This window comes from Anarrhichthys ocellatus, unplaced genomic scaffold, assembly GCF_004355925.1.
Source record: "Anarrhichthys ocellatus isolate YVR2014 unplaced genomic scaffold, GSC_Weel_1.0 scaffold15, whole genome shotgun sequence".
Taxonomy (NCBI): Eukaryota; Metazoa; Chordata; class Actinopteri; order Perciformes; family Anarhichadidae; genus Anarrhichthys; species Anarrhichthys ocellatus.
In genome coordinates, this window is record NW_022280045.1 from 5,808,173 (window position 1) to 5,821,982 (window position 13,810).

The following is a 13,810-nucleotide window of genomic DNA, read 5'->3' on the forward strand; positions in this document are numbered from 1 at the left end:
TCACAGTCAATATGAATAGTTTCAATGACATTTAACTCTGCCACTGTTGGTATTTAAATTTCATTTTTGTTTCAATTTGAAAAAAATATATAAACCTATAATTCATTCCTTTCAGCTCATGATGCAAGAAAATGTGTTGCCTAGAATAATTAAGAGCTTTGACATGAACATATTGCCCATGATTATTATTTTATATTGTTTTTATTTTCTTACTACCTAGAAAGCAAAACACACCGACTGCATGAGCGCCATCTAACGCTGCTGTTGAACCACCCAAAGCACTTCATTGGTAGCCATGATGAACACACCCAAATATGACCACATTTATAAAAACGTGTATCAATGCGTTAACAGTCGGGTCGCAAAACATGCAGGACAGGGAGATGAAATACTGCCCTGCAGACTGCCAGACACAATAGTGCCAGCAGAAGTGACTTGGCCGTGGATGCCCTCCCCCCTCCTTGCTGCATGTGGCCTTTGAACCTATTGTTGTGTCGCGGGTGACGTCAGTGCCGTGTGCGGGAGACGGAGCGGCGTGCGCCTGGCGAGACAAAGGCGGCGGACCGACCGGGGTCAGGCAGCAGCAGAGAGAGAGAGAGAGAGAGAGAGAGAGAGAGAGAGAGAGAGCGAGAGAGAGAGAGCGAGAGAGCGCCAATGTGTGTGTTTTAACTAAAAGGTAACTGCTAACCTTGGATTTCAGCTGCCGTCCTCCTGACGGTACGCAGAATGAAGATCCAGTGACACACCCAGGAATACGCTTCGACTCTCCAGAAAGAGACAAAAAAACAACAACAGTGTTCTCTCTTCGGCGTTGAACGTTTTTCTCCTACGCCCCCCGTTTGGCGTGCTAGTTAGCTCCCCCGCTAGCGCCCTAGCACCGCACAGGTCTGCTTCTGGCTGCTTCTCATCTTTCCCTCGAAAAACTGGGCGTCAAGCGAAGACAGAATCTCGTCGACAAAGTAAGTTAATGTTGTTTTCGCACTTGTTTAATTTAAAAAAAAACACGCGGTTGCCTTTTAGAACGAGCACGAGACTGTCAGAGCAGAGCTAACCAGCTAGCCGTGGTGCTCCCAAACAAAGGGGTCGACAACGTGACTGAGTGCCGAGTATGTTGAGCTAGCCTGTTAGCTAACAGCTAACAGCAGAATAAATCCCTCTTTTGTTTTTTTAATACGACCAGTACATAAATGCGTGTCTGTAGTTGGAGCCACGCGGGTTGTTCGTATCTGTGTGGATGGATACTTTGTTCACTTGTGTTAAAAACGGACCCGATCTGACAAAACAGCCAGCCTCCTGGATGGCTTCAGTTGTCAGACAAGAAGCAACAACAGACAAAGCAAGGCGCCCAAACCAACACCGCTAACGCACGCTGCTGTTTGTGGCGGAACGGTGCTCGTCTCCGCTCCTGTTTCGGGTTTTAATTGTAAACAAACACTTTTTAAATGTTTTTCGTTTTTTTTTATTTCAGAAGAGGGTGAGCTCACTCCCATTAGGCATCTGCGATCTGATGTGAGATCCACGGAGAGACTATGCCTAGCCCTTTATTCCACCCCGAGATTATGGACCACGACGTGGTGATCAGCAGCCAGCACAACGGGGTCGGTCTGTCCCGAGAGACGGACCACGAGTCCCGGGAAGAGGACCACCAAGAGGCGCTTCGCTTCGCCCTGGACCAGCTGTCACTCATGGCCCTGGAGAAGGTGGACTGTGTGGGCGGCGGGCTCGTGGACACTCTGGATGTGACCCAGGGTCCGGGTTCCGAGGGATGCAACGGTGTGGGCTACGTGGACCTACAGATGCTGGAGCATCCCAACGGGTCCCAGGACTCGCCGTCGTCTTGTTCTCCATCCCCGGAGTACTACGGCACGGGCGGGTACCACATGGCCAGCTCGCACCCCATGCTCCACGGAGAACAAAGCTCCGTCCTCTGCAGCAGGAAAAGAAGTGTCAACATGACCGAGTGTGTGCCCGTCCCCAGCTCCGAACATGTGGCTGAAATAGTGGGGAGACAAGGTAAGAGCACGGGGGGTGTGTGTGTGTGTGTGTGTGTGGTGCAGTTTAGTTGGTGATGAATTATTTGGTGTTTATGTTTATGGGCCGCTTGTTCAGGCAGCATGCAAGCCCGGGTGTCCTTTGTTTGGGTGGCAGTCTGGTGAGAGGAGGGTCTCTGGTTAACTTTTACAGCCTGAGCTTGGTGCTCTGCTCGGTGTGCATTCACCGTTTGCGTTTTAAATACCAGCATGCTGCCGGAGCGCCACCAAAAAAAGCTTTACCCGCTATATTCATATTCAATTTTAAACAATATTCAGACAATGCCTCAACATAGAGCGAGAGTGCGGTTGATGAGCAGGAGAGAGGGGGAGGGGTGGGAGAGGGTCGGACAAAGCGGCAGATTGTCGGGAGTCTGGACATGTCTAGCAGCCTGCACCAAACAAAGGAAATATGTTGATTTTAATGTATCTCAGACCGTAATCTGTGGACACGGAACGCACATTTGTAGCTCATGTCGACATTCGTGGTGTATTATTACGGTCTCTGCTGAGCAGATTTGAAGCTGAAACGGGAGCAGCAGGCGCACAAACACGGGGCTGGGCGGTGTTACGCCCTGCACCCAGCTCCGTCTGCTGCTGCTCCAGTATCAGTCGCTACGTTGTATAAATGTCATTTTTAAATTTGTATCGTTTGTTTTTCATCAGCATAAGGTCTCTACTTTAAATAGACTAATGTTGTGGGTTCGGTTCGTCCGTCGCAGCCGCGGCAGCGTTACGGCATTGTTCTCTTTGTTTGAAAAAGCCATGCTTTCTGCTTCCCAGAATGACATCACACTCCGCGTGCCTCATTGGTCGGCGAGAATGAAGCGTCCATATTTAAAGAAACAGAGCAGGAGTTGACTCGAGCGGTGCAGCAGCTACTGACTTGGTGTTTTGACAGACAGACTCGTGAATATCCTCCAGAGTGTCTTCTGCTTTTGTGTTATTTCTGTTACAGTGCATGAACACATCACTTAACCACAGAGTGCTGTGGTGTTGATTACTTTTTATTTTTGAGGATTCTGTACCCAACATGTTATTGTTGAATTCCAAAATGTAAAATGTATGTAGCAGTTTTCAATTGACTACATGTTTTGAACAGCCTATAACACAGTTGACAGTTAATTAGGTACACATACTGTAGTTTAAATTAATTCAGTCTATTATAACCCTTTTGTCTACCTCATTTACATCAATAAGCTCAGCCAAATACTAGAAACACCAGCTCAACAAACTACAGCATCACAGATGTTTTGAACGAGTGTATTTATACTGTGTTTGCGCTTGTGTGTTGTGATTGTGTACAAATTAGGATGTTTATGCATCTTCCAGGTTGTAAGATAAAGGCTCTGCGTGCCAAAACAAATACCTACATAAAGACTCCAGTCCGAGGTGAGGAGCCCGTTTTCATCGTGACGGGGCGCAGGGAGGACGTGGAGATGGCCAAGCGTGAAATTGTCTCTGCGGCTGAGCATTTCTCTATGATCCGGGCATCCCGCTGCAAAGCCGGAGGGCCTGGAGGAGGAGGAGGAGGAACAGCAGCAGCAGGAGCAGCAGCAGGCAGTGGCGGCGGCGGTGGCTCTCTTCCTGGACCACCACACTTACCTGGACAGACCACTATACAGGTACAGAAATCCCCGTGGCTTAGTCATACTGTGTTTACTCTGCTGGGTAACAAAGGGATAACTGGATGTGAAATATATAACATCTGTGGTGACATTAAAGCATTTCTCTTGTCACTCATCCAGGTGAGGGTACCCTACCGAGTAGTTGGTTTAGTTGTTGGACCAAAAGGAGCAACTATTAAGCGCATCCAGCAGCAGACTCACACCTACATCGTGACGCCTAGTAGAGAGAAAGACCCGGTGTTCGAGGTGACCGGCATGCCGGAGAACGTGGACCGAGCGAGAGAGGAGATCGAGACCCACATCACCCTGCGAACTGGAACCTTTGTAGACCTGCAGGGAGACAATGACTTCCACTCCAACGGCACCGATGTCAGTCTAGAAGGCCTGGGCGCCCTGAGCGGAGGACTGGGGTCGTCTCTGTGGTCCCGGGCTTCTGGCCACCATTCTGCACCCCCTCCTCCTCCGCCCTCCCCTCCTCCTCCTCCTATTCCCATGTCCATGCATCCCTCATCTAACCGGAAGATGTCGTCCTCAGTAGCCTATCACACCCACAACGGCGGGATGAGCTCGGACAACTTCAGCACCGGTCGCAAGGCCAACGAGGGAGGCAGCCCCACCAGCCCCTTTAGCACCACCTCCAGCAGCGCTGGAGGAGGATTCACTTTTGGGGGCGACTCCACCCCAGGGCTGCCCTCCTCAGAGGAACTGGGCTTTGAGTTCAGTGCCGCTAACATCTGGGCACCTTTCGTCAACGGTGGACCAGGCAATAAGACGGCCGGCTCCGCCCAGCAGCAGCAGCCTCTACGTCGCAATAGCAGCGGCCTCAGTGGCGGCGCCATCACTCCACGATTGTCTCCAACACTGCCTCAGGACACGGGCGTGGGCCCCCTGGATCATCCTCTGGCCCGTCGCGCACAGAGCGACCCCCTCAGCACTCTCTCCTGGTTGCAGTCTGGCAGCGCAGGAGGCGGCTCCTTCTCCGGAGCGTCTAGCTCCAGCTCCGGTGGGTCGTCGACCGGTTACTCCTCTTGCTCGGCCTCCTCCCTGCCCGGCGGCTCACCCACTGACTCCGAGGGAGGTAGCAGCGGCGTGGGCCTCAGTTCTGGGATGCTGAGCCGGCTGAAAGGAAGCTCTGGCCCCGGGGTCCCGGGTCTCGTCGGAGTCGGCCCCGGGATCAACAGGGACTGCTTTGTGTGTTTTGAGAGCGAGGTGACAGCGGCCCTGGTGCCTTGCGGCCACAACCTGTTCTGCATGGAGTGCGCTGGGCAAATCTGCCAGTCAGCTGACCCAGAGTGCCCCGTCTGCCACACCCCCACTACACAGTGCATCCGCATCTTCTCCTAATGCCCTGGCTGGGGAGTGGGTTGGGGGCAGGAAGAAGACTGAAGTGGGGCTTTAGCTGTGGCAGAGGCAATGGAAGGATTCACACTAATAACGTTCACACACACACATGATGGACCATAATAAATGCATAATAGAGATGACGATACGATACGGATGTTGATTTTTCTTTCGCTGGTAACTGTCAAGATTAATAATAACAATAATAATAATAATTACAATGACTTATTTTCCCGAGTGAAGCTAACTGAAACTGGATCTTCAGACAGTTGGGGCTCAGTCTCTTGGTGGTGAACTTTTGGAAGGAAACTAGTGTCTTATCTCTCTTCAGGCCTTCATTTTGACCCGGAGCAGCCCGCCCTGCTGGCTGCCGGTCTGTCATTTCTTCATTCTGGCTTCTTCAGATCTCTACCTGCTTTCTCTCTCTCACAGACTTTTTCCTTTTGACACTTTTGTACTTAACAGATATTTTTCAATGGAGCCGTCAATGAGGCCTGCAATTTTTTACTCCTTATTTTAATGTCCTTGACAGGACGCAAACCGTTCCAACAACCCCCCCCCCCCCCCCCACTCCACCTTTGCTTCCTCATCTTGCTCTCACTCACGGTTGCTATTTTTCTGCAAGCTTGGAACTTTTTTTTTTATATATAGGTCCACATGTAGTCAGGCACCTATCGGAGGAATACACCGACGGACCCCTTGAGGATGACTTCCTGTTTCTCTTCGCCACACACAAATTAGCGACCGGTAACGTCAAATGAATGCTATTAATAGACTGAAATTGATCAAATTCAATAACATGTCGGATGAATTTGGATGCTCCACATTTCAAATGTGGCTGCTGCATTAATTCACATTAATTATCCTTTTTAATTAGGGAGAAGTGTAACATTACTGATACTATGGGAATGTTTGAGGTCAGTTCTCTGTACGTTTGGGCTGCCTGACAATCCCTCCCCACGATCCCACCTCTCTCTCTCTCTCGTATGTGAATAATGCCCACTCATGCTGTTTTCATATCCGCACCATTATGTGTCCTCGCCATGAGAAGACCTGGTTTTTAGACCTTCTCACTCTCTCACTCTTGCTCCGATCCGTCCACACCAGGACATTTTCCTTTCACATCCCGTCTGTTACACTCGGATCGGCTCATTTAGCATTTTCTACTAGTTTTTGACTCGTGACTGTCGAGTGTGTCTCGCAGACATATTTTGAACTCTTAAGATAAGATGGGGCTTTTCTGATATCACACGTGAATGTTTTTGTCCAATAAGGTTACGGAGAGGCGGCCTCTCGGCCCCACACCAAACAATAACAAGGGGCTCGATAGAACAATTTCTTTTCATGCACTGTAACTCCGGGCCCCTCTAAAAAGATAAGAAACAGCTCTTACTGTTTTTGTTTTGGTCTTCCACCCCGCTCTCACAGCCAAGCTGTATGGCACTCTCTCAGAGGACTCGTACCCATACAGCGCTGTCCTCCCGGCCAACCGTGGTGCACTAAATGGTTAGTTTGAGCTTCGTCCTATGTTTCCGAAGCATTGCTGAGTAACTCCAGATGAGGCGGTTGCATCCTGTTTTGTGTTAGTGGTTTTTAAAGAATTCAGTGTGAGTTTGCAGTAACCGCCTCTTATAGTGTTAAATACTGTACGTATGACTTTGGGCGATGGTACACGGTTTTTGTTTGTGGCCCTTTTTGTTTGTTTTTTTTTTTCTTTCTTTTTTTTTGAACATGAATCAGCTCATTGAATGAGACAAGCCATGAAAACAGAATTAAAACGACACATCTAATTCTCAAGGGCTTCCTCTGACCGCACAGACACACAATCACATGTTCAGGCTCACGCGCAGTAGGTAGAACTTTATCCTTTATGGCAGCTAGTAGCTAGGTCATCCAGGGCTTCCAGACACTCTTTGTGTTCAAATCCCAGCAGCTGCAGAATGTTTTGCTTTTTTTTTTTTTTTTTTTTTTTTTTTAAATCCATTTTATTTCCTAACTGTTCCTATACAGTCTTCACATTCGTATCCTGTCAGTAGAGCATAGGGCATTGCAGTCAGTGTGTCCTGCTCTCTGGACATAGTCTCAGATCAGGGTGGGTTTTAATATCAAGGGGGGGAAAAAGGGTAGCTCTACTTGAGTAAATAATATGTGAGTATGGGCAGTTTCTGCTGTGCTTTAAGTTGCTCCAGCCAGTAGGATGTTAAACTTATTTGCTGTCTGACTGTTCATTCAGTTAAGTGACGAGGGCAGCAGCAGCTGCACAGAGGAATCTAATAAGCCGCTGTCCTGTTGCAGTAATGCACTAATTCATGTGTCCACATGTGTAGGAAGAAAAATCTGCCCGGGAGCTGAACCGGTAGTCTTTGTGAAGACTATCCCATGGTGCTTTGGTGCAACTCCCTACTGAAACACTGCGATCAACAAACCCACTTAGTACTGGGAGAGTCGTGGTTCTCAATCTAAACTTCTGCAGTCCACAGTAGACCCGACAACCCGGTTATCATTCCCGTCAAAACTGGCTCTGGTGTCAAACGTGGCATCGCTTGAGCGCCCTCGGATCAGATGCAGGGCCGCGAACGCGTCCAAGTGAACAGATCCGTCGAAGGCCGTCTCGTGAGTCTGAGGCCGATCTTAAAGCGCATTTTTCAAGTCGACGTGTTAAAGGAGTTAAGCGTGTTGTATTTGCCAGATGGGTCTAATGTAAATCCCGGTGTTGCACTGGGATGTTTCTGGCCAATAAGAGGATGTTGGGGTTTAATGTACAGTAGTTTCGTTGTTTAAAAGGTACAAAGTTTTTCAGATTGACTGCTGATTTTTATTTTTTGAGCCAAACTCACCCCTCCCCCATTTCCTCCCTAAAGGTTTGAAAACAGGGTTTCCTGAGGCATGCTAGCCAGTGACCTCTGACCTTTTTTGTGATTAGAGAGAGGGGGGGGGATGCAAAGAGAGCCATGCCAGTAAGGGGGGGGGGGGGGAGGACACCCCTTAAGCCGCCGCCGCTCTTCTATTTTTGGCTTTAATTCTTTGTATGCAGAACCAAAATGTAAAACGTGGACAAACTAGGTTTCAGGCCTGACCTGTGTGTGTAAATACCCTGAGTACAATCATTGGGATGTTGTTTTCAAAAGCAAAATGACTCAAATGAAGATAAGTGTAGTTTCTAAAGAACATGTATAATTATTTGTAAGTTAACCATCTGCATGTCTTCAAGCCATCTGGCATTAGCTAATAATTTTTAAGATTAAAAAAAACAAAAACTTTTTACACATTTTATTTTTTACAATTTATTTGCTTACCTAAATATCCCAGACAATAATGTGACCCTTTTTATTACTTCAAATTTATTTTTATTTTCCATTTTTTTTATTTTCCTTATTTCCTGTGTACTACATATAGGCAATTTATAACAAAATGAGAATTATTGAAGAAATTTTAAAATTGAAATATATTTTATTTGAAAGTTTATGGACCTTTTAACCAAGAGCCGGAAAAATTGTATAATCGTATAATTTGAGCTGACTTGACGGTTATGAGAAATGTATCAAGAGTTTTATTTTTTATGCTTCTTTAATAAAGTCTTGTTTTTGGTTTCATTTTTTTACTGTAAAATAAGTACTTGGTCTGGTGTCTTTATTTGTTCTGTTCAGAGTGGAAATGTGCTGCAGCCTGGTCATCTGTGTCTTTGCCACATGGTGGCAGTACACACACACACACACACACACACACACACACACCCCTGCAGCAGATAAAAACATGAATGAAATCTGCAGTTCAGGCATGTTTGTGAATCTAGAACATTGGGATGGGCCACTATCAAACACTTCAATAGATTTAGGTGTAGCTTTGTGTTGTCTGGAGTAGTGCTAAAATGGTCAGTCAACAGTAAATTTAGCATTTTAGTTTGTTTAAGGCCCTTATCAAGCAATTTGATGCTTTTAAAATGAGGATTTGTTTTATATTGCTGTGGATTAAATATCTTTATACACATAGTAAAACAAGTTAAGAATGTCAGTTTGGATTCTGGGACTTTCTAGTGGAAATCTTTTCGGTCATTTCACAAACTGATATAGAACTGAAACAAACAAAAGAATCAAGACGATGGACAGCAGATTAATTGGGAACTGTTTTTAAGCTTATATGTAATTTTTCAGGCAAAAATGTTGAAAGATCAGTTTCTCAATATGACTTAGAATTTGTGCTTTTCCTTTGACGATTTTTGTAAACTGCATATGTGGTCAAAAAAAGTCATTCTTTAGAATGTCAAAAATAGTCCTTAAAAAGTCATATGTCAAAATAATCATGAAAAAGTCACAGTATAGCATGTTGAAATCATGAAAAACTTATAGTAAAAAAGTGATAGTATATTATGTTGAAAAAAGTTGGGAATGCAACAAAGAAATGGGCACAGTTCTCTCTGCTCTGTGTGGTTGTTCCATAGCACTGATTCTTTGGAAGGTGGTAATGAAGGTTTGGTTTCTTTAACCTCCAGCAGGTTTGAGCATTACAGCTGGAACTTTAAATAAACAGCGTTAGGTGTGAACAAATATTTGTTTTAGACTAAATGCAACTGCGCTTTTTTTTGTTCCTCACCTCTGTTGACTGCTCAAACACCTGGTTCAACCTGAGTAAAGTGGTAGTGAGTAGTAGTCCCCTCCCCCATGCACAGAGAGGTCAAAGGGCACGTTGAGAACAGACTGAAGTGCAGTGGATGGTTTGTGTCAATACAACACCCTGTTGTCTTCATCTGCGAGGGTAAAGCATCTGTCGAAACACCTTTTGAAACGTACACATTTTCATAACGAAGGCTCCTGTAAGTATATGTCAAACATATGTATTCTGAGCTTCAACAATTGAATAAACACATTCCCACACGTACAAATCAAAGTGCAGTAATGTGATCCCTTAGGCACCACAGAGTGAATAATAAAACAGACGTGTAGATCATGACACAAATGTCCCTTTAATAGGAAGCAGATCACAACCAGGCTGCATTCCAGTTCCCCTTTCTCCTCATTAAAGAACGATCGATAATGATAAGAAACAAATTAGAAACATCCTTTGTAGAAAATAATTCTCTCATGCCAGTTCTGTGTAGACACTACATTCATATTGGTTACAGATGACGTATTCACAAGCTTTTTGAAAAAAAAAAAAACATTGATGACTTATCATTACATAGCTATGGAAATTAAAAATAAATGAAAAAGTTACATCAAAGAGACACGTGCTGGCACGATAAAGTTTCCCATCATGCAGTTGTAAGTAGGTTCTATTCACAGGGTGGGCGTCATTGGTCTCCACGGAGTTGTCGGCGTGCATACATGCATGTGTCATCTTACATGTGCCCTTTTGTGCTTGAGCAGAGATCGGTGTGTGTGTGTGTGTGCAGTGTGTGTATGTGTGTGCGTACATACACGAAGCAGGCAACCAACGAGCCCGAAACTGGATGATCGGTTACAAATGTTTTTGTTGTTGCTTTTTTCAGCTACAACCTGACATTTCAAGTTTTGTCTTGAATGACTTAATAAACTCGTAAAAACAATGTGTTAAATGTGGTGTGAAGCTCTTTTTTAAAAGGCTAGTTCACCCAAAATGATCCATTTTATGTAAATGAAATGTGGAGTCGGTGTCCCCAAGCTAGTCGTGGTTTTGGATTTAACCGTCCCTTTGATCGTAAAAAGAAGGCTCCGCTGAGGAGAAATAACATTCAAAAGTTTTGTTTTTGGTAGAGTTCAACAGTAAAGACAACATGTGACAGGCCAGCAGTGACAGTCGGTGTGGCTCTACACAGCGACAGGGAAACCTCACCGTCACTGACATCATTAAGTTTCACATAGAGTCTACAAACGAGCTGGACGAGGACTGTGAGTGTTTGCTCACTTTTCTTGCAGTGAAAAGTAAAAGGGGTTCATTACATGACGAGACTGAAAACAACAGAAATGCTTGGCGGTGACTCCGATGGCTTCTTTATTTGAGAAATAAAATGAGCTCTATGGTTCGTGCAAATTTGGTCCTAAAGGCAAATAGGAATTCAAAGACAAAACACTTTCTTTCTTATCCAAAAGAATGTGAGAACAAGCTTACACACTTCCAGCGGGAATGGAGATTTTATGAGTCCATAGCTAAAATAATAATTTTAAAAAAATGATGATAACTTTCCCATTCCTTGGATCTGGATATTGCAGTTGGTGCTCCTGTATTTATATTGACAGCGCATACATTTAGGTGTGCAAATAGAATATATTGCTCACAATCGCGAATCCCATTTTGCCAGGTGTGACAATCAGCCCACACACACACACACACACACGCACACACACACACACGCACGCACGCACGCACGCACGCACACAATAACAAAAGACACAACAGTGTTCTCAGGGGGTTTGTTCTTCGTAAAAACCACGAGGTTCCGTGGACATATAAACAAACCACTATTGCCTTAAAGAGATGGGTTTAGTGTGCAGGCAATCGGGAGGAGTGTCGTCCTACATCGCGTGTCCTTTGGGCTTCCTCCATAGTGTCACTCGTGAAAGACTCTCTGTGTGACGGTGTCTCTGTGGCAGAGAAGGTAGACGAGGGGGCACGAGGGGAAACGTTGGGGTCAATTTGCCAAAAGAAGCGTGGACAGTATGTGTTAGTGCGTAAACAAACATCCCAGACCACTAATCCTGTAGCCCTTTTTGGAGTTAATGTGCACTCTAGGGGAGTGGATGTGTTAGACACTGGGGTATTGCTTCGTTTGTTGTGACGTCAAGCAAGAAGAGTGAAAAATAAAAAATAAAGAAGAAGCACATTGTGGCCACTACCTTCTTCTTTATCAACACATATCAGGCTCAGCATGTTCCCACTCCGTGATAATGACAGTTAGTCAGGTCATAATTATAAAACCGTATTACACCAGGGGGATATATGCACCATGCGCACACAGGGAAAATATTGAAGGCCCCCCAACTTTTATGTGGGAGGGGGTACGGTCGCCGTGTTTGCAGCAAAGTGAATCACAGTGTTCCTGGGGTCAACATGCAGGACATTTAGGGACAGACTAGAAGTGACGTTACCTCGATTTTTTGGGCAAAAGCGAGCTGATCATAGATCTGTGCCTGAACTCCAACCTACGCAACACATCTCACCGGGAGGAAGACTACCGAGAGCAGACGACGAGGAGGGGAGGAGAGGTGGGGGGGAGAAAGACCAACGTACTGGGAGAACGACACACAGTTGGGCAGGCAAGCAGACGGACGGACGGACGGAGAGCACAGCGATGCAAGGACAGCTCTCCTGAAGACACGGAGAAGCAAAAGTGCAAAGTGGTCGTCCTTCACATGGTTTAGTTGTTGTTCTGCATTATATCACATCTAAATGTACAGCGTATAAAAAGGTGCGATGTGTTATGGAAAAGATTGAGCGAAGGGTTAGACAAGTGCTCGCTAATGTGAGACTAACCCGAAACTGAAAGCTTTGAGTCGAGCTGATGAAATATTCAAAATGAAATATGAATATTTATAAACATATTCCTTCATGTTTGCATTGATAATGTGAATGTTGCATAATGTATGCAGGTATATGTACAATAGAGGATGTTCATGTGTGTGCTTGTGTATTGCACACAGTTGTTTATCGATGTAGGTGGGACTATTACAGGTGTGCAGAATAGCCTACTATGTCTCTGGTGTGCACACGCGTGTGTCCCCCTCAACTACGGCCCTCCTCAGCCGAGCGCTGGTCCGATTTGAGCTTGACGAACTCTTTCGCCACGTCGTCGTTGTTGCGCTGGGAGAGGATGCGCAGCACCGTCAGGCCCGTCTCGTCCATGTGGACACGTCTGCCCAGCGGCATCCAGAGGGTGACGCTGCCCTTGCTGGCTATGTCCTTCACCTGCACCACGGACATGCCCACAGTGCGGTCCTCTCTGGCAAAGCAGTAGTCCTTCACACACACCTGCAGCTCGTAGCTCTCCGGACCAACCTCAGTGCCCAAGGAGCTGAAACAAGAACGAGTCCATGTTTTACTTCACTGCCTTATTAAGTGGTTTTATACTAGCGTTCAATAGTCGTGTTTCAAACTCTTCCAATACACTTCAGTCATCCAGTATACAATTCGCCTTGCAGTAAACATACATGTCTTTTGCATGTTATTGTCTTCACTGTATTAATGTATGGTATTTGTTGTATTTCAATACGTCTAATTATAGTTTGAAGTGTTGTTAGTCTGCTGTGTTGCATGTTGTCCTGTTGCACTGCAAGTTAACTCAAGAAATTCAATGACGAAGACAATCAAATCCAGCAGAAATGGCCGACACTCACAACTGGAAGCTCTCAATGAACTTGGGTGACCAGGTGTTGTTCTTGGACTTTGTGGCAAATTTCCTCTTCTTGTCGCTGAGGTGAGGGCCGATGATGTAGACCTCCACGAAGGGCCTGAAGCCCTGAGCCTTCCACTTCAGGTCATTAGCAGCCACCACTGGAGGACAGACGGAGGTTGAATTAAAGAAAGAAAATGTGAGGAGAAGATTGTGACAGCGTTGCCGTCTGCTCAGCTTTTTTTTTACCTTTGACATTAATCTTGTGCTCTCCATTAGGCTGGGGCAAAATGTCCACGCACATGACCACCTCGCCAACTGCATCCACTCCAGATGCTGTAAAGACATGCTCAGTTGAATTTGTCCTAGTCTGGCCATAACCAGTGTTTTTTGTAGTCCAGAATGTAGCACAGCTGAGATATAGAACTGGGATGCATCAGCAGATTTTGAACTAAATTTAAAACACACACACACACACACACACACACACACACACACACACACACACA

The 13,810-nt window shown here is 45.8% G+C and overlaps 2 protein-coding genes across 5 annotated transcripts in view; one reads left to right on the top strand and one right to left on the bottom strand.

The window, feature by feature from the left end:
- Nucleotides 1–528: 528 nt before the first annotated feature.
- On the top strand, nt 529–9,881 carry LOC116387409 (RNA-binding protein MEX3B). The gene is made up of 4 exons (XM_031854441.1): nt 529–959; nt 1,469–2,013; nt 3,363–3,655; nt 3,779–9,881. Exons 2-4 carry the CDS (start codon nt 1,530–1,532, stop codon nt 5,000–5,002), a joined length of 2,001 nt encoding a protein of 666 aa, XP_031710301.1. The 5' UTR covers nt 529–959; nt 1,469–1,529; the 3' UTR covers nt 5,003–9,881.
- A 53-nt stretch (nt 9,882–9,934) lies between these two features.
- Nucleotides 9,935–13,810, bottom strand: part of LOC116387407 (protein unc-13 homolog A) — a 30,894-nt gene continuing 27,018 nt past the window's right edge. For all 4 annotated transcript variants that reach the window (XM_031854438.1, XM_031854437.1, XM_031854436.1 and 1 more), the window contains 3 exons: nt 13,551–13,637; nt 13,306–13,462; nt 9,935–12,983 (listed from right to left, as the gene is read on the bottom strand). In XM_031854438.1, coding sequence (XP_031710298.1) covers nt 12,695–12,983; nt 13,306–13,462; nt 13,551–13,637 — 533 coding nt within the window. In that variant the 3' untranslated portion in view covers nt 9,935–12,694. The remainder of the gene's footprint in view (nt 12,984–13,305; nt 13,463–13,550; nt 13,638–13,810) is intronic.

What these genes read in the sequence shown, in the direction of transcription:
- LOC116387409 (XM_031854441.1), top strand. Translation starts at nt 1,530, where the DNA reads ATGCCTAGCCCTTTATTCCACCCCGAGATTATGGACCACGACGTGGTG. An exon ending in TGAAATAGTGGGGAGACAAG is followed by an intron (nt 2,014 to 3,362) that starts GTAAGAGCACGG and finishes TGCATCTTCCAG; the next exon opens with GTTGTAAGATAAAGGCTCTG. An exon ending in CTGGACAGACCACTATACAG is followed by an intron (nt 3,656 to 3,778) that starts GTACAGAAATCC and finishes TCACTCATCCAG; the next exon opens with GTGAGGGTACCCTACCGAGT.